Below are 20,710 nucleotides of genomic sequence, written 5' to 3'. Positions count from 1 at the left end.
CTCACTCTGAGCCATCAGATCCCAAACAAAGGCTAAGATAGGTTTGGACTGGGACCTATTATTGGCCAATCGATTAGAGCCAGAGTGATTTGCGCTTAAGACATGGTCCTTAAAAAAAGAATTATAGTCTGTAGATCCTAAGATATCTTGCCAGGGTACAGCAATCATGATTTATAGAAATCTAGATGGCTTCTAGAGCTTCCTTAGCCTCTTGGAACAAACAGAACCCTCCCAGAACCAGAGCAGCCCTCACTTTTATTGGTCTTCCTTGTTCTGGAGTTGAGTCAGCATGCAAAGATGGGAAGGTGGGTGTGGCATTTTCTGAGCTTTTAGCTTCATGGATTTAGTGCTGAAAAACAATTTCCTAAATGAAAAAAGCAAGTCTGTAATGAATATTGCTGCATTATAGCCAAGTCCTGTTACTAATTCCACTTAATAAGTAATTATTAAATATTTACTATGTGCAAAGCTATGGGGAGGTGATTTGGAGATGAAAGGGCTAATAACTTAGTAGGACAGAATTTATATATATACACACACACACATACATACACATACATATGTTTGCATGTATCATGTGTATATACGCACACATACAATGTAGGTATGTATTTATATGTTTATATAATGTATCCACATGTATCTCACACAGAGATATGTATATAGCTTTGTATATATGCATGTATGCATATATGTACATACACATACATAGATACACACATAGAACCCATAAGCATATACATACATATATAAATAACAAAAGATAGGATGTAATAAAAACTGGAGAGATCCAAAGTACTTTAGACAAATTTGAGAAGAGAGTAATTCATATTTAATTTACTAAAATTAAAGGATCCTTTATGATCTTAGGCAATATATTCAGTACCCTTTGTCCATCAGCTATATTTATACACCAAAAATCAGATTAGCTCACATTAAGTGATCATTTTTTCCTCAATATATTTCCTGAGTTCAATATATGATAATCTGGGACCTTTACTGAATAACTAATTAATGATTTTAAAAAATTTTAGAAATATTTTAAAGGATTATTGTAGTCTTAATGCTTGTAACAAGTTACTTGCTTAGCTATGTTTACTTATTCTAAAGTTAATAAAAAATACTAAGAGAAGGAAGGCTGAGAGTAAATATAATTTAGAAAGAAGCAATAAGTCTTTGCAAAATGCTCTTTTGAAACAAAAATAGTCATTTTTATTTTAGAAGGGAAATTATCTGCTTTAAAATCCTTCATTTAGGATTTTACATCAAAAGAATTCTTGATTTTTCAAAGGACAATTGAGAATATGAAGTTGCCAAGTTTGAGACTATGACAAACAAGTACAGGGTCATAGAACAGCAGGTTCTAATTTGGAAATTTACTTAGTTGCTTTATTCCAAGATGTGAGAAAAGAGGAATAACATTCAGAGCTACATCTTAACTATCTCAGAGTTTTCTCTGGCACGAATTACATTTTCTTCTAACCCCTGGCACCTAACATTGAGATTCATCACATTAAACCTAATTCACTTAATAGCACCAATAGCTCAATTCATGTAGAGTTTTGGAGTTGGCAAAACACTTGGCTCACATTGTCTCATTTGGTCCATACAACAGTCCTGTGAAGTAGGGTCCTATTGTTACCACTATCTTACTGATGTTCAAAAAGGTTCAGTGATTGGTTTAGGTTCACATAGCTTATGCCATTAGAGAATCTGAACATTAGGCAGTTGCTTATTCCAGCCCTTGATTCTTTGTGGTGATGCTGCCTCTTTTAATTTGATAGCAGTTTTTTTATTAAGAGTGTAATATGTACTATGTTAGATACTAGGAGACCTATAAAGTTTAGTTCATAGATTTAGACCTGGAAAATCTAATCCAGTAGTGACAAATTCAAATAGAAATGGATCCCTGGGGGTATCATATTGATTTAGATAACACAAATTAACACATTCTGTGCTGCATTTTTACTTATTTTGGTTCAAAATCATTTTAATATGATTTGGACAGCAGTTTTGTGGGTTGCTGGCTGAGGGCTACAAATTTGACTCCTCTAAATCTCATTTTACAGGTGAAGAAATTGAAGGAAGATTAAGATCACGCAAGGAGCCAGGATTAGAACTTTTGATTTCAGACCAAAAAGCTTTCCAGAGTACCACAGTACTCATAGATTAGTTTGCACTGCCCGCATGGAGCTTCTATTGTAATTTATAATCAATCAAATGTCTCCATCCTCAGTGCTTGTTTTCCTCCTCCTTTTCCTCCTCCTCCTTCTCCTCCTCCTCCTCTTCCTCTTCCTCCTCCTCTTCCTCCTCCTCCTCCTCATTTTCTTCCTCCTTTTTCTTCTTTGCTTTTACTTAAATTTCAGTTTCGGATGCTATCATTTTATACAGTTTATGATTTGGCATAGCTTAAATGAAAGAGGATGTTGAAAGGAGTTTCTGGGAAGAACTGTTGAAGGAACAATTTGCTATTTTATATCTGGTCTAAAAAATCATTGACTCATGATGTGGTACAGTACAATTCTGAGCTAATATTTGCCACTACTCTCTTCCCTCTACAAAGAAATTATAGACTTTTGTCATTTAAGAGTGTCTTGAACTACTTTAACCAAATAGGGCTATTTGTGAGAAAAGTGCTCAACTTGACGGGTGGATCATAGATTTAGAGAAGGAAGAGATAATAAAAAGCCAAATAATACCACTCTCATTTTGGAGAAACTGAGATATGAAGATAAGGCCCAGAGAAGCTCATTAAGCTAAATCACACAGATCTTTGGCATCAGGGCAAGATTTGACCCGAAGTTCTTTGCCTCCAGATGCAGTAGATCTCAGCTAACCAGTTTTAAGATAAAGGAAGCAAAGAAGAAGTATGATATAATCCAAGGACAGAATCAGATGGCCAGATTTTTTTTTTTTCCTAGCTCTGTAACTAACCAAAAATGTGATCTTGGAAAAGTTATTTAAGGATTAGATCTAAAGCAATTCTCAAAAATCATCTAGTCCAAACCTTTTATTATTATATTTTTATCATTTTAGTGGCAGAGAGCAAAATTTTCACTATTTTCAGAGAAAAGAAAAGCTAAATGTCACCAGCCTTTTCCAGCCATTCCACATCAGCCATTCTGATAAAAGATTTGCAAAGTCTACTATTGGTAAAATTACAAAAAAGTTGGAAGAATTTTCCAACCCTAAGTCATATAGAAACCTGGGACAATGGAATCTCAACAAAACAGGAGCAAAGAGTTTTTTTTTTTTGTTTTTGTTTTTTTGTTTTTTTTAATTAGGAATTCCAGAAGCATAATTGTTTTTCTGCCTTTTTGTGACCTGGTTCTGAACTAATCTTTGGAGTTATGTGCTAAAAGAGCTGATAGATACTTCCCCATAAGAGAACTCTGAATAATTGCTGAAGACCATGGAAGCAAGGAAGAATAATAGTTTGCAGTCATTGATATCATTCAATTAGCCGCTAACATCCAGAATTCTTTGGGGATGAGCAAGTGTAGCATTGGAATAGAAAGGGATTACAGATAGGACATAAATTTTGGAGCATGAGTTGCCTTAATTATGCATATTCTCTATAAATATATCTTCTTCCTAGCTATACATGCTCCTTCTTTCACCAATACTATAAGAATCTATGGGATGAGGAATCTTTATATATAATGAGGGGTGGAAGAGGACAGTTTCCATGCTATTTAATCAAATGTCTTTTGTTTTGATCTGGTTTTGCTCTTGTTAATTAAAAAAAATTGATGGAAATTTGGTAAGCTATGGTTTTGAGTGAATGTTAACTCAAGACTGTTTTGAACTTGAGGTAGGTTTGAGAGAGGCTACAGGTGAATGGCCCCAGGCAATATATGTTTAAAATAGTTGATTGCTTTTCATTTTTTTAGTATCAAGTCATTTTTCAATAACTACTCTCCCAAGCTAGTAAATGTTGCTCCATGCATCATAGTCACTATATTTATTTTTCTCCTGGTTCTGGTTTCTTTGGTCAGTTATTAATTCATACAAGCTGTCCCGTGTTTCCCCAAATTTCTCATATTTGTCATTTTTTACAGCACAGCTACATTTCATTACATTAAAATACCACAATTCATTTGGCCATTGATCATTCAGACATTCTCAGTTAATGGATGTTCACTTCGTTTTCAGTTTTTGTTTGTCTGCTTTTGGTATTAAGGTGCTGCTTTGAATGTTTTGCAATAGCCTTTTCTTTTTGTGACTGGTCACCTTGGGATATATATCCAGTAGTGGCATTCTTTGATCAAGGGATGTGAACACTTTCTTTCCTTTTCTTTCATAAATCCAAAGTGTTCTCCAGAATGGATGTATCACTACCTATTTTTTACAGATTAGGAAACTGAGGTCCAGAAAAGTTAGGAAGCACCTTACCCGAGAGCACAGAAGTGGTAAGTAGCAGAACCAAGTTTTGAACCCAGGGTCCTAGATTCTACACCCAACTTTCTCTAAACTAGCACTATACCAATAAAACTTCCTAAGTCAACTGAGCCACAGTTTCCTTATTTAGAACATGAGGAGTTAGTTCTAATAAACTATATTGTTCATACTATCTCGCTCCTCCTCAAATAAACATGTTATATTCTTAAGTAGAATGTAGGCTTTTTGTGAGCAGAGATTGTTTTCATTTTGTTCTTGTATACAAATGTATAGTACACTACTTTGTACACATTAACTACATTAATCAATACCTGTTGAATTTGGATTGGATTAGATTGTTTTTGGAGGAGCAGAAGTAGTAAAAGAAATCAGTGATAGAAAAGAAGATTATAGGACACCTGTTTCTTATTATTTAAAAATGTTTTTGCTATTTCAGGAAAATATATGTTTTAACATTAGATGTTTTTGGAAAATATTTTTATTTTCCAAAATGAGTTAAAATGCAAATGTGGAAACTTATTTCTTCACTAAATTAAGAGATTGTTCTCCCCTAACCATGTTAGTAACTTTGATGATTAAAATGATGACTCAAATATGAAAAAACCTCCTATGGTTTTAGTTCAGGAATTGAAAAATTACAATTAACATGTAGATTTGCCTTTAATTCATCAACACTTTCAGTCAAATTTGATTTCCATTCGTTTTTGAAAACAATATTTTGTTCTCCATTTTTGTAAGGGCAGATAGTTTGCTTAATTGTTAATGTTTCTTTCAATATGCAAAGAAACATTTCAAAAATATGATAAAATAATTTTTCCTCATTCCTACCTTTTTAAAATATTTTCCATCTTGAAAAAAAAGAAATGTCCTGCTAGAAAAGATTTCTATAAACTGAATATGCTGTCTTTGTCAGGACAAAGGATTCAATTAAAGAAACAGTATGACTCAACACATGGTGAAATAGAGAAAAGGAAGAGTTAATTAGCACTTAGCTCCTCTACATTTCCTACTTCTTGCCCCCCTTCCTCCCTCTATCTCCTGCTTATTTTCCTTGTGCTAGAAATGAAGAATGGTTGCATCCTTAGTCCACATACAATCATGGGGGATATTATTAGGAGTGAGCTAGGATTTTGGCAACTGGCGACTCTTTTTTTCCTATATCCAAAGGTTCTTAGATTCCAAATATGAAATATTGAATGAAAATTAATCTTAAATGTAACAGCACCCTCTAGTCATTTTAAAGCTCAATTATGTTCAGCAAATGTTCCTTTGGGTGCTGTGGGGACACACAGAAGTCCAATATTCTGTTCCTGTCCCTTAACAAGCTTTACAATCCAGATGGGACAACAACAAATGATAACAACAACAACAACACAGTTAAATAGAAATATAAAATCCTTGTAATATAAATGGTTATGTCAGTGTAAAAGTAAAACCTTATCATTGCATTACCAAAATTTCTAGTTATTTTAAAACATCACAGTCAGAAAAGATTTATGCTTTTGAATCTGTTCTTTCTGTAGGCCAATTTAGTAAAGGTAAGACTATTAGTCTGGTAACCAAATGTTATATTATTGTCATGAAAGAACACTGAATTAATTGTGCACGGTCATAAAATAAACACATATCTGAAACTGTTTTACAGCAGAAGCCAGTATGTGACTATGGGTCTGATTTTTTTTTATCAATAAAATCAATAGGTTTTATATTATTGTACAAGGTTATTATTAAAACAACACTTTGTAAACAGTAATGTTTTCTAAAAATGTGATCTGATTTTACATGAGATTCCATGAAAGAAATGAAACAGACATTTTGTGTGATTACATTGCATTTAATATGTCTGTGAGGTATAGGATGTATTAGTGAACAGTGAAAGAAGACACTGGAGAAGCAGAATGTTGTTACAGTCCCACTCTAAATATAAGATGATAAAGACATAAATTGAGCTAGGAGTAGTAATGAAAATAATAAAAAGGGAAGAATGTGTAAGACTTTGAAAAGACAACATTGGCAGCACTTTTCATACATAATTGGAAAATATTTAATAAACTAAATTTTAAAAATTTAAATAAATGTCTGTTGAATTCAATTTATATAAAAGTTGGATCAAAATTACATTTATCCAACTAGTTCACTAGACCATGGTTGCTTATGCTCTTTTCTCATCACTTTTTTTCTCTGTGCTTTAGTGCCTTGGCTGGTGTTGAGTGAAATTTTTCCTGGTGGAATTAGAGGAAGAGCAATGGCTTTAACTTCTAGCATGAACTGGGGCATCAATCTCCTTATCTCACTAACATTTTTGACAGTAACTGGTAAGAAACTTTGTCTTCTTGTGAACCATATTTTGAATTTTCATAAGCAAAGGGTCCTTCCTTATTTCCCAGTCCCAAGTCAGTTCTTTTAAATACTAGTTAGTTATCTGAGTTATTAAAGAACTAATGCCCTGGGTCTAAATGTCTAATATTCAGGCCCTATTAATGAATTTTATTTTATTTTATTTTTTTGTGAGGTAATAAAGTTTAAGTGACTTGCTTAGAGTCACACAACTAGGAAGTGTTAAATGTCTGAGGCCACAATTGAATTCAAGTCCTCCTGACTCCAGGGTCAGTGCTGTAACTACTGGGCCATCTGGCTGATCGCCAGTTAATGAATTTTAGAAGACTATATCTTTTATGGTCTTAAAGAATCATTATGTTCTATGACCTGGGCAAGCATCACTGGACATAATGGAAGGCATCTTCAACTGGAGAGTCTTTGACATGTTACCTGGTGGAGGAAAACAGTTCCCAGGTTACCACAGAACTATTCTTGAGAAACTATCCTTCTTACCTTAAGAAATAGTAGCTTCTTGTCTACTCTTGGCAACTACATGCAAAGGTCAGTTGTTTTTTCTCACTGGGCATCTAAGAAATCTGATTACTGGGGAGAAGGTAAGAGTCTATAGGCTAAATTTCTTAAAGTACAGTAAAGTTAGTAAAGCTTTTAGGGATTTTATCCAGTTAGCGCCTTCATTATATAGAGAAGACCATTGGAACAGAGAAGGGAGTTGGCCAAAGTCAGAGAGGATGGTTTGTTTAGCTTTTACTGAAATTGGAACTGAGCTGGCCTGGGATCAAATTGACTCATGGATGAGTAAAACTAGAAGGAAACTTGTCCAACTGTCTAATTTTTCAAAGGAGAAAAAAGGGGCCCTGAGTTAGTATCAGAGCGAGGTCTTGGTCTCCTGACTCCAACTTCTGATTTCAAGGCTAGTGCTCTTGCAGTCATAATGTTGAAATTTTGGTTCCTTTTGGATCAGTCTTTTTTCCTGGTCTTTTGATTCAAAAACAAAACAGGTGATTAAGAAGGGAAAGCTCCAGTCTTTCTAAAAAATAGTTTCTTAATAGTTTCTATCCCTAAGGGGTCTGAGGATAGATTTCAGAAGGCCTACAAACTTGGCTGGAAAAAAAAATTGCTTTCTTATTTCAAGACAATTTGTTTCCTTTGTAGTTCTAAGTATTTTATTTTGTGTACTTAAAAACATTCTGAGAAGGAATACATAGGGCTTATCAGATTGTCAGAGTGGTTAACAATTCATGTTCAACACGAATTCTAACCTAGAGGTAGTCAACAGGACATTGTGATTACCGTGACCTGGTTAAGGCTCTGTTATCAGAGGCCGTTTCCAAAGTCAGAAAATGGACTTTCTCTCACATGTACTACCCTAACTGTCCATCCTCATACCTGTCAGCTTTCTGTGTAGTGAAAAAGAGAAAAAGAGAGGACAGAATGGAAAAAGGGAAAAAGAAAAAAAAAAAAACGAAAAGAGCAGGAAGGGAGAGATAATATGCTGGCTAACAGAATCAAGTTTCAAAAAAGATCTTGTTTATAAAGTGACCTTGATAGATTGGAAAGTGGACTGAAGCTCACAGGATAGTTTTATGGTCATGTGGATAAATTTTATGGATATGGATCCATAGTGTGGATATGGATAAATGTGAAGTCTTGTACTTTAGTTCTGAATATCAAAGGCAGGATGAAGGAAGTCTGGCTTCACAATAGTTCATGTGACAAAAACCAAAGGTTTATAAATTGACCATAAACTCAATAAAAGCCACAAATGTGACATGACTGCCAAAAAGTTAATGTGGTATTGAGCTATATTAATAGGAAGTACAGAGTCCAAAATGAAAGTGAGAATAGTCCCACTGTACTACACTGGCTAAAACAATCTTCATTTTAATGCTCAATTTGGGAAACCCTGTTTTAAGAAATTTTAAAAGGGATACCGACAACCAGAATTGATCCAGAAGATCCTACTAAGGAGTATAGTTTTGTTTTTGTTGTTGAGTCATTTTTAATTGTGTCCAACTCTGTGACCCATTTGGGGTTTTCTTTGCAAAGATACTGGAGTGGTTTGTCATTTCCTTTTCTAGCTCATTTTACAGTTATGGAAACTGAGGCAAACAGTGATTCACTCAGGATCACACAGCTAGTCAGTATCTGAGACCAGATTCGAACTCAGGAAGATGAGTCCTGATTCCAGGCCTGACATTCTCCACTACATTATCTAGCTGCATCCTAAAGAGTATCATAGTCATGTCCTATAATAATCAGTTAAAAGGATTGAGGATACTAATCCTGAGGGATGGGGATAAAGCATTGGCAGGAGTTGGGGTAAGAGGTGAGGAAGGGCTTAATATTCTTAAATTAAATTCTTAAAATATCTGATGGCTTGTTAAGTGAAAAAGGATTTGATTTATTGTGTATTTGTATCTAGAGGATATCAATGGGTAGAAATTGCAAGGAGGTGGATTTTGGTTAAAAATAAGAGAGACCATTGTAAAAATTATAGATAAACGTGAACTGGATTGTCTTAATGAGCAGCCCATTACACACAAAAAAAACCTAGATGACCTTTATGTTCTTTTTCAATTATACAATTTTTTTTTTGGAGGGGGGAATGCGCAAGAGAATACAGGTGTGTGGTTAGAGAACTATACTGAGGAGATTTAAAAAGAGAATAAAAATTAAAATTGATAAAATAATTGGAATGTAGTGTTATAAGTTTCAACAAATAAGAGCAAGTTATATATACATACATTTAATTTGTGGGTCATCCCCTGACTACTTTTCACATCTCCATTCCAATCAATGCTTTGTTTTGGGTATCTCTTTTTCAAGCAAAAGCTGAGTAATCAATCATGTGTCTAGTCACTTGTAGTCAGGGTTCATCTTTGGACATGCTTGATTTATGTGGCCACTGAGATTCCCTTCCAACTTTGAAAAATTCTGTGGTCAGGGGATTTGGTTGGAAATAATCAGTCTGTCTTACAGACAACCAAAGGGCTCCTGTCCTTGCTAATGCTGTCTTTGCATTATGAGCCTTCATATCTTCTCTTCCTCGAATCTAGAAAAATAACTGTTATGAATATACATTATCGTAGTTTTAAATGATATATTAGCCACTATGAATTTTTTTTTTTTGGTTGAAGCAGTATGAGTCTCTTCCAAAAACAAACAAAAATCAACTATCGGTGAAAATGCATCATTAAAAGCTAATAAAAACGGCTAACATTTGAGTCTGAATTGCAATAGCAACCAAATTACCAATTCCTTCCCCAAGGGAAGTTGTTATGGTAGGTAATTAATGAAAATACAATATTTGGGTAGTATCTGTTCTTAGATTTCATGATTCCAGTTTCCTTGGTTATCATTGATATGATTAAAATCAGAATTATGTATTATTTATAAAGTGGTTAGTATAACATAAAAACTAATCAACTTTTTGCGTGTTCTATGTAGAACTTAAATCTTTGACTAGTCTTAGAACTTGTGATTCCTGTTTCTCTGATTATTATTAGTATGCTTAAAATCAGAATAGCATATTGTTTATGAAGTAGCTAGTATAACACAAGAACTAATCAACTTTTTGTGTGTTCCAAGTAGAATTTAAACCTTTTGATAATGACTGATCTCAGAATTCATAATTCTTGTTTTCTTGATTATCCTTAGTATGATTAAAATCAGAATTACATATTACTTATAAAGTGATCAGTATTAACACAAGAACTAATCAACTCTTTTGTGTGTTCCTTGTAGAACTTATTGGTCTTCCATGGGTGTGCTTTATTTACACAATAATGAGTCTAGCAGCACTGATTTTTGTTATTTTGTTTATCCCGGAAACAAAGGGATGCTCTTTGGAACAAATATCAATGGAACTGGCAAAATCGTAAGTATTAATGATTGACAATTTCTATCAACATATGATTGGCACAAAATTAACTGTGATACAATCAGGAAATAGATCAGCAATTAATTTAGAATAGGCTCTATGAACTGAGATAATTTAGAGAATGAGTTTACTGCTATGTTTTATTTTTCAAATATTTGTAAAATCAGCATGACTCACTTAAGGAATGAGACTATATAGCCTTCTGTAGAGTGAATTTTCTAGTTGTCAGAAGAACTTGGAGACATTCAATTCTCCTCTCAATTTCTTCATCTTTTATGAGGTTTTCTTCCTGTTTCTAGTGGGACTAATACTACCATACATAGTGCTTCCTTGCCAATATTGGAACTACTGTGGGTATTTGACCCCTCCATTGCTAATTATGCCAACATTTAGAAATCTTGTAGAAAAACAAAACAGCCTTAACAAATGCCTGTATTTCTCTCTTTAATATGCAAAATATCCCATTCATATCCCAGCTAAAACTAGCTTAAGTTTAGGGAGTCAAAATAGACTTGTTTTGATAGACTGGTTTAAATAAATTTCAAACTTGACTTAGAAGTGGCCTGGGGAACAGGCTTTTTTCCTTTTCATAAGAAGAATCGATAGGGCCTATCTACTAAATGGGAGGCTAAGTGACAAACATAGGCAAAGCATAGTGCTTTATGTCATCAATGCTTACAGAATATCAAAGTGATCACTATCATTGAAGATCTTCAAGTTGAAATAGAATGACCACTTGTTGAGAATGTTGTCATGGGTTTTCATGCTTCAATAGATTATACTAGATTATCTTGACAATCTTTTCCAGTGCTAAGATTGTAAAATTAAATGACTGAGGAAAAGGAAATTGTAAAATTGTATGCTTTTCTCTGGAGACTTTTTTAAAATATAAAAAAAGTAAAAAAAATTTTTTGAGAAAGTAAAATTGGAGAAAATATATTAGTTAATGCTTTTTAAAGTTCCTTTTTAAAAAAGACAAAGTGGTATCAATGCAATAGCCAATGTTATAGGTTGCAATTATAGTGATACTTGTGAAAGGACTAAGTTCACTTCTGAAGGGACCAAATAGTTAATTCCATAGGTGGAGAAGAAAGTGGATGCTGGTGAAACTTTTCTTTTTGAAATTGCTTGGCCAATACACACCCTCACAAATCCTACAAAATGTAATTTTCATTAAATGTTCCTTAAAACTTTCAACAACTTATAAAAATTACAGGAATAAGTTGAATAAACATCTTTCCTTTAACTTGATCACTGGGCCATCTTCTGAAATGTTAATATAGTCTTTTTTTTTTTCAAAATTGAGAATAAGGCTCCCAATGACTTCCCCCTAGCCAAAATAGTGTTTTTGACTACTTCTCATACTTTAAAACCTCTCTGCTGTTGCTGTGCTGATATTCACTTTCTTGAAATTCTCTACTTCCTTGGCTTCCACTGAAATTGTACCCTTCTAGAATTACAAAATTTTTAGTCAGATGGGGCCTTAATGGTTCTTTTTCAAGTGATACTTGAAGGGAATACTTATCATTATGACCTAATAGGGTACTGAGCCTCTGCTTGATAACATATAATGAAAGAGGGTTCTCAGTTCCTCCAAAGATTCCCCCATAAAATTAGCCTTTGTCTTTTGTCCGATTCAACAATGTCCTGCCCAATTCAAGCTCCTTCTCCTCCATGAAGTCTTCCCTAAGTAAATAGTTCACAAGCTTTTCTTTCTCAAAGATAGAGTTCTAACTTTTAAATCAGGGAGGACTAGGCTTAAGTACCTACTGTGAAACATGGTGGCTCTGTGATGCTGGGCAAATCACTTGACTCTTCTCTAGTTGCTCTAGGCAACTCTCTATGATGATAAATTGCAGGGAAGAGGCTGACCCACATTGAAGAATTTCTTCAGTTGGATAGGTACCCAATACCTATCGAATCAAAGATCTGAAGCCCATACCTATGTTTCTGTATGAATTTATATTCCATACTTCTTTAAGTAATTGGTCATTTACTGATTTCATTGTCTGCTTTAATTAGATGAGAAAGCCTATAGGTTAAGGGAAAATCCAGTTTCAGACACTTCCTAGCTGTGTGACTCTGAGCAAGTCACTTGATCTTATTTGCCTCAGGTTCCACATTTGTAAATAAGCTGGAGAAAGAAATGACAATTTGATCCGTTGCAAGAAAATAAATGAGGTCATGAATACGACAAGACCAACTGACTAAAGTAATATAGAAATTAACAGTGTTAACTTAATGCAAGTTTTTGCTAAACGTAGGTATGATTTAGGTTTGCCCATGGTATAAATAAATATATATGATAACCAGATGTACTGGGTCCCATTGCAATTAACATAATAACTATGTTTAAATGTACTGGGTGAATGAGGTCTCAAAATCTTTGACATAGCAGTTATTCACACCCATGAGTGTTTCAGTGCCTTTGAGCTACCTATCAGCTACCTTTGGGCTAAAGTAGCACATAGGAATGTTCTAAAGTCAGAAAAGCTTCTCTAAATGTGGTTCAATAATAAACAAAACAAAGGGGAAGGACACAAAGCTTTGAAAACCAATTACCAAAGAATTTCCATTCCCTTCTTTCCATACCTCAAACCCCAAAAAAACTCAAAAAGGAAATCTGATTGAAAAAGGAACTATAAATGATATCTGGAGGTGTATCTGTGAGTCAAAAACTGATTTTTTTTTAGTCCTGGATGAAAGTACAACTCTCCCACCTAGTGGACAAACAGAATAAAACAATCCTTGGGAATAAACTGGGTTAATTAATAGCTCACTACTTTGGGAGAGGAGTATAAGGGGAAGATAAGGGAAACCTGACGAAATTAGAGAAAATTGGAATTATGGAATATTTTAAAGGGACAGAAGTTTGTTTGCTTTTAAGTTTTCTTTTCCCAATTCTTCATCCAATGAAAAAAATTCAAACTAAGCGAAAGGACAGCAGGAAGGACCAAAGTCAAAAAGCAACATGATACTTTAAATGGAACTATCTTTATAATAGCATTTATATCTGAAGACTTGTGAGGGAGAAAGAAGATAAAGAATTAGTAAAGGAAGATAAAAAGTAAGGAGGTAAGAAAAGTCCTTATTTAAAAAATTTACATATTTATGCTATAATGTAAAGCAAACTGATAGGTTCATCTGGCAATTTTTTATTTTCTCGTACTAATTTAAGTTGGCAAATAAATAACAAACAAGATAATTGCATCTCTTGCTATAAGAGGAGAGTGGCTCCTTGATATGCAGAGAATGACATTAGATGAGAAAGCCTATAGGTTAGAGGAAAATCCAGTTTCAGACACTTCCTAGCTGTGTGACTCTGAGCAAGTCACTTGATCCTATTTGCCTCAGGTTCCATTTGTAAATAAGCTGGAGAAAGAAATGACAATTTGATCCATTGCAAGAAAATAAATGGGGTCATGAATACGACAAGACCAATTGACTAAAGTAATATAGAAATTAACGAAAGGGTCTTACATTCTAAAGTTGGTTAGACTAGAATTTTCCAAGGCATTTAAAAATGCAGCTGAATTAATATCAGTATACAAATACCATTTTCAATTTCTCAGAAATTTCATTGTCATTCAGTTTTATTCTCATGTGGACGGATTTTAAAATTCTGGCGAAAATTAGAAGTTTTCATCTGAGTAATATTTGCCATTTGAATTATTGGCTGTTTTTCAAGGACTCCCTGGAATGCCAGTTTTTTAATAGGTAGTACTGTAGGCTAAACTGATAATATTGTCCAAATTTATTCCAGTGAGATTTTTAGCAAAAATATTTTGCCTAATTATTCTGAACAAACTAGTAGGCCAATAGGACTTAATCATTTGTCCAGTGTTATCATTCTGTTACTACCAATAGGAATAATGCAAACAGACTTGGATAAATTTTAATTTTAGTTGAAAGCAATTCATTTTATGAAAATTTAAGAGTTTCCCACTCCATATATTTCTGACCTTATAGCCAATTACTAAAAACTTATACATCTCTCTGCAATAAGAAAACACAAATTTCTGCCAGTTCACATCAGCCCCGAAACCAAAAGTTCTAACTAAATTGCTTAAGGGAAAATATGAGATTTCTAATATATTTGGTTTCCTTTTTGACCATGTAATAAGATAATTCATATGGCTAATATATACACTGTTTCATTGGAATAAGTATTTTTATAAATAATGGACTAGCATGATTGCTAGCATGTCAATACTATCATATATCTTTTTTCATTAGACTCCACACTCTTCTTTTCTGCCTGCTTTTCTCATCTTGTTTTAATTTCCCTTTGGCATTTTGTTCTCTCGCAAAAAACTTAAAATACTGACATTGGTTAACAGGCAAAATTCATTTAAATGGAAAAACACATGATTTTTAAAAATTTGTGGTAGTATTTGAAAAATATTTTACTGCAGTAGAATGACAAGGTTGGACTAGATCACTAAGGTTCCCCCAGCTCTAAAAAGCTCTACCATGTCCAAGTATGGTATGAGTTCTCTACCTTCCCCACTTCCCAATTTTCTAACAATCTCTTCAGCTGCATTTTTAAATGCCTTGGAAAATTCTATTCTAACCAACTTTAGAATGTAAGACCCTTTCGTTAAGCATTAGTTGTCCCTTGTGGAGAAGTATTGTCCCTCAAATCCCTAAACATAATTGTTGTAAAACTGCACTGTTTGATTTTATTCTTTGTAGTTGTAGTTCTCTTTAACCCTGTAAGACATCCTCTCAAGCACCCTATCTTACTCTTCTATGAACTTCAGATATGTTGTCAGTTTTATAGTTAAGACATTTGGAAATGACTTTAATGATTATATTTTTTAAATGCCAAGGGTACTCGAAATTCAAATATTCCTTCCCAATGCTCCACAGCTAGTACCATGTTGAAATTCAGAGTGTTATGAACTAAGAAAGGGGTTAAAGTATACTGCAGAAAAAGGATGCATTGGCCTGGAGTGATAATCTTACATTTACTATTGAAAAAAATCTTAGAATAGAAATTATAAGATTATTCTAAGGAAAAAGTAAAAGTGAATGGCATATCTAAGATACTTTTATATCCTTTTTTTGCTTAGCATTTTCCTCTTACATTTGGGGTTAAGGCCTTATACCACTACTCTTGCAAAATTAATGTATACAACATTCATAGTGCCTAGTATTCAATTAATTGAGGGAAGAACATTCTACAATGTTAATTTGTGATATTAAAAAAAAAAAGAAAAACTTCTGTCCTTTTGGCAGTGAATTCAAAATAAGATGGTTCACTATCTTAGTTATTTCATTAATGGAATTGGCTCTTTCCTTTAAGCCAAGAATTTTATTTTATATTGTTGAGATCTGTGATTTCATCATGGTACTCTCAAGGGAGGGAGCTCCAACCAAATAACACAAATCAGAAATGGTTCTACAAATTATAATCTTAGAAAGTAGCTTAGATGGTGGGTTGGGATCACAGTGTAAGAGGAAGGAAGGAAGAAAGGAAGGGAGGGAAGGAGGAAGGGAGGAAGAAACAGGAAAGAAGGAAAGGGAGGAAAAAGGGAAGGAAGAAAGGAACAAAAAGAAGGAAGAAAGAGGGAGGGGGGAAGGAAGGAGGAGGAAGGATACAGTTAAAGAAGGGAAGAAGGAAGGAAAGATGGAAGGAGAGAGAAAAGAGGAAATAGAGGAGAAAGGAGGGGAAAAGGAAAGAAAGAAGAAAACAAAAGGGAGATAAGGAAAAAGGAAGAAGCCATTTCACAGAAATTGATCATTGTGACATTTTACCAATATAAACATCTCAATGGCTGGGAGTGAGGAAAGAGGTTCTGATGATTCATTTTCCTCCACATTTAGCAATTAATTATTACAATAAAAATGAGAAATAGTAAGATTTATGGATAAATTTTTTGAGAACTCCATGCCAAGCCTAACTATAACATTATACTTGGGAGTTCAAATTTGCAGGTAAAACTGTGCTATGATGACATCCTTACAATTCTTTTGATAACTAAATACGTCTTGGACAGCATCCAACAAAAACCTGTGCTCTAATATATCATACAGAAAGGCTTTAGTGTCATAATGTGACCTCAGTGTACCTCTAGAATTTTATAAACCCCAGGGTGGCTTTTAAAATATGTCTAATTTTTTTCTTTTAAACAGCACTGTATAAAGCAAGAATGATGTTTTCATTAGTGACTCTTTCTCTTTCAGGAACTATGTGAAACACAACATTTATCTTATGAGTCATCAGAGAGAGAAGTTAGTGCCAACGGAGCTTCAAAAGACAAACCATCAAGAGCAGTTCTTAGAGTGTAAAAGGTTGTGTAGTAAAGGGCAATCAAGCAGCTCTTTCAGGATAACTGATGGCATATGCAAACAATGATATAGATTTGGTGTAAGGACACTTAATGTCTTTCTAATAATATACATTTGGTATTTTTTTCAACTTTTGAAGGTCAAGCTTTAAGGTATTTCCTAATCTAGTCACAAGTGGCTTGAAAATCAGTTCTTAATCTAAAAGTCTAACTAGGGAAAGAGGAAGCAGACATCAGCAAAGTACCTACCATTCTCGAAGAACCAGTTAAGAACTGGCCTGAGAAAATGCAGTTGAGTCTCACTGTCCTGAACAATTTAAGAAAGAACAGGCCTTTTGCAATCAAGTGAGCACTCTACATCACTCTACATCGCCAAATATATATATGGGATGTGTGTGTATGTGTATATGTGTGTGTGTGTGTGTGTGTGTGTGTGTGTGTGTACACATCCACAAACATGAAAACTTAAAAAAAAAGTTTTATTTTTAGAAGTATGAGGGGCAGATTTCAAAATATGATTTTACTATTCACTATAGGAACCTGGCTTGCATAATGGATCTTTTTTTTCCTTTTTTGTAAGAAAAGGCAGTAAATTCTATGGATGCAGCTCATCTTTCTTTGTTAGTTGAAAAAGGGTTAAAATGCTCTGATGGCTATGTTTTCGATTGTACTTGCTGACCTGTATCTAATTAAGAATAGTAAAGGTTTCTATAGCTGTTATTAAAATCTATGTAGTAATTTTAAAAATTAACCAACAAGTGGGCTTTCTGAACTTACATGAATATATTCCAGATCTCAATGCCCATGTAAATAATCAATTCTGTAGTAATAGATAACAATGAATTTTTCAACATTTTTCCTTGTTACCTGAGATGCCAAGAGAGATTGGAAATATGGGACCATATTTAGTTGTAACCCTTAGAGAAAACTTATAAAAAATTTCATGAAATCCAGAAGTTTGTCAGATATTTAATGTTATTTTTTTGTTGCCTTAAATAAAGCTTTCAAAATTTTCTCCTATCAAGGTTTTCAAAACTGAAGTGCCTCGCATCTACAACTTCACAATCCTCAGAAATTTCCTACCTCAAGTTACAATCGATAGGTCATTACAACATTTAACCTTTGAACTAATACAGATTGTGTTACAGATGTCCAAAGATTAGGTTACTCCTATTTCACTTCTATTTATAAGTGTGAACAAGTCATATATGTTTCTATCAAAATATGTAATTCACCAAACCAGGATTTCTGTACTACATTTCCATATAATTTCTTCAATTTAAGAAATTGGGCAAGAGTGTTACCATGGAAAATATGGGAGTTTTGAGAAGTAAAAAGTCACAACCAGCAAAAGTTCAGGATACCAGCATAAAAACCCTAAGAGATAAGGATGTATATCAGAGCTTTGAATCATTAATCAATCCATCTTGACAAAAAATTCAAGTTATAAGTCTTTTTTTAAAAAAGAGGGTCCAAAAAAAAAAAGATGACCCTTAAAAAAAGGAGAACTTCTTTATATTCTGGAATTTGATTTAAGAAACAAACCTTTAAATCTCTCATATGCCTTTATACCAAACTACGGAAGATACAAATCTAAGATAGCAACAACAGCTCAAATACAGAAGGCATGCTTTTAAAAAATGCAATGTAAAAAAATAATTCTATCTTGAAAAACAATCCACTACTGATATTTCCCTAGAAAAGACAAGGGAAATATGTAGTTAAAGAGTGATAAGAAGCTACATGTAAGAAACATATTATATTTCATATGCAGATTTCTAGTCTTAAAGGATGGCCACTTAAAAGTTTATTGCAATATTTGGTGGAGTTTTACCAAAGCTTTAAAATCATTGTGCATTATAGATGGGAAATAAATGTCAGTTTTAGTTTAAGCTTCTCAGGCATTCCCTCAAAATGCATTATTTGAAGTTCAAAGAGTGCACTCATGATCAATAGATTCTTGTAAACCTTGTTGAGTATTGCTAATGATAACAGTATCAAAAAAACTAATTCTAATTTCTAATTAAATGTTTGCCTTTTTCACTTATATCAAAACTCCTTGATTTTCCAAAAACAGGAAAAACTGTGAATAAGGATATATTTTTATTACTTCCCCCAGTATAACTGTATACAGTGTATGAATGCCAGATGTTTTATAACCATTTATTTCTTATGAAATATTCATTTTTTTGTTTTTACCCTTTTGGGTTTCAATCTAATAATCTAACACTATTTGCTAATATTGATTCAGCTATATATAACAATTACTGTTCTCTCAGCATGCCCTCCTCCCATATTTAAAACCAAATATGCCATTTGAGAAAGTACTAATCAAACTGATTTAACCATCAATGAAAAATCATCAGATTTGAGTCCACTTCTTGGGTTTAGTAATTTTTTTTTTTCCTTTTGCTAATTTTTAAATACTTTAAAAAAATATCATTGTTTCATATGCACTTCTTTCCTTATTTCTTCCTTGTTTATTAATAGCTTAGGTGTGGAAGCTCATTATAATCAAATATAAATACTTAAACTAACAATACAGAATCTATACTTTTTTTCATCCATTTTGAGTCTATACATTAGATGACCTACTGAACTTTAAAATGAATTATATTGTAAAAGAAAAACTAATGGAAACATTAAAATAACCTACAAATTCAGAATCATTTTCAAAGTCAGGCTTATTACCCAAGAGAAACCTCCACAAGAAAGAATTTTATTTTGAAGTCAGCCTTTTCACTTCTTATAGGGCAATCAGGATGGAGAGTAATAAAGAAGAAAGAGGGCGCAAAGAACATATAACATTTGTACAAAATTGTACAATTTATCCTAATTTAGCATTCTATAATATACAAGAAAAGTTACTTAATGGAGCTCACATCTTTTAATAATTTATTCTAAATGTTTCATAACATTTTAATACATTCAGATTTTGGTCTAGTATTGTGTTCCCTATTGTTTCCAATGATTTGTGGAAACCCACAGTTTTATTTTTCAGAATAAAAACACTATTAAATTCAAGTCATAGGGCACTCCTGTGGCACAATTATTGTTCCAATGCTAAGCCAAAGAGGACATTGAATCAAATGATTTAGAATCATTTTCACTTAGTGAACTAAATATTCCCTAATTTTTTTTAGCTCCATTAAATAAGATAAAATCAGGGAGAAAGCACGTATGTCTCACAAAATGGCTTTCAAGTCCAAAGTGAGCTTCCTTATAAGTATATAATGCTATGGGCCTGGAATAGCCTTGGGGGCACTTCTTGTCTTGACCATACAACTTTATCAAACTGCCAAGACTGGCAGAAGACTGTAGTGAAGGCCTAAATTGAGAATTTCCATCACTTTCCTTCAGCTGCATCTGAAGGTCTTTCCAGAGTAACAAAGGTAAATATGAGATACAGCCCAATAGAGCTGCTTTTTTATATCCCATCTGTGGTTAAGAAAAGTTTCTTTATTAAACTAATATTCTTTTAACTCTCAAAAGATATTTAACACTCTTATTAAATTAGCACTGTAAGACATTATGTTTAATCTATAAAGTTCTACTCTTATTCCCTATAGTTTATATACATTTTTTTTTTATTTCTAATTTGCAAGAAAAACTGACATTTGGTAACACAGCATTAAGAACATACTGTACACATGTGGCATATATACAAAATACACTTCAAATGGAAGCCAAAAAACACTTCAGCAAAAGACTAAGTTTGCATAGTTTAAAAAAATGAATTCTGAGTAATACAATTTCAGTTAAAATAGAAAATGGGGAAGAAAAATAATAGAATAGG

The 20,710-nt window shown here is 33.3% G+C and overlaps 1 protein-coding gene across 1 annotated transcript in view; it reads left to right on the top strand.

Moving 5' to 3' along the window:
- SLC2A12 (solute carrier family 2 member 12) overlaps positions 1–17,934 on the top strand; it is a 63,380-nt gene extending 45,446 nt beyond the window's left edge. Inside the window, exons 3-5 of the mRNA XM_051997788.1 lie at positions 6,594–6,716; positions 10,486–10,618; positions 16,811–17,934. Of these exons, the coding sequence (XP_051853748.1) occupies positions 6,594–6,716; positions 10,486–10,618; positions 16,811–16,982 (428 nt within the window). The 3' untranslated portion in view covers positions 16,983–17,934. The remainder of the gene's footprint in view (positions 1–6,593; positions 6,717–10,485; positions 10,619–16,810) is intronic.
- The last annotated feature ends 2,776 nt before the right edge of the window (positions 17,935–20,710 follow it).

The sequence above is a fragment of the Antechinus flavipes genome, chromosome 4 (assembly GCF_016432865.1).
Source record: "Antechinus flavipes isolate AdamAnt ecotype Samford, QLD, Australia chromosome 4, AdamAnt_v2, whole genome shotgun sequence".
Lineage (NCBI taxonomy): Eukaryota > Metazoa > Chordata > Mammalia > Dasyuromorphia > Dasyuridae > Antechinus > Antechinus flavipes.
Note: the sequence above shows the minus strand (reverse complement) of the source record. Positions and strands in the feature narration are given on the sequence as shown.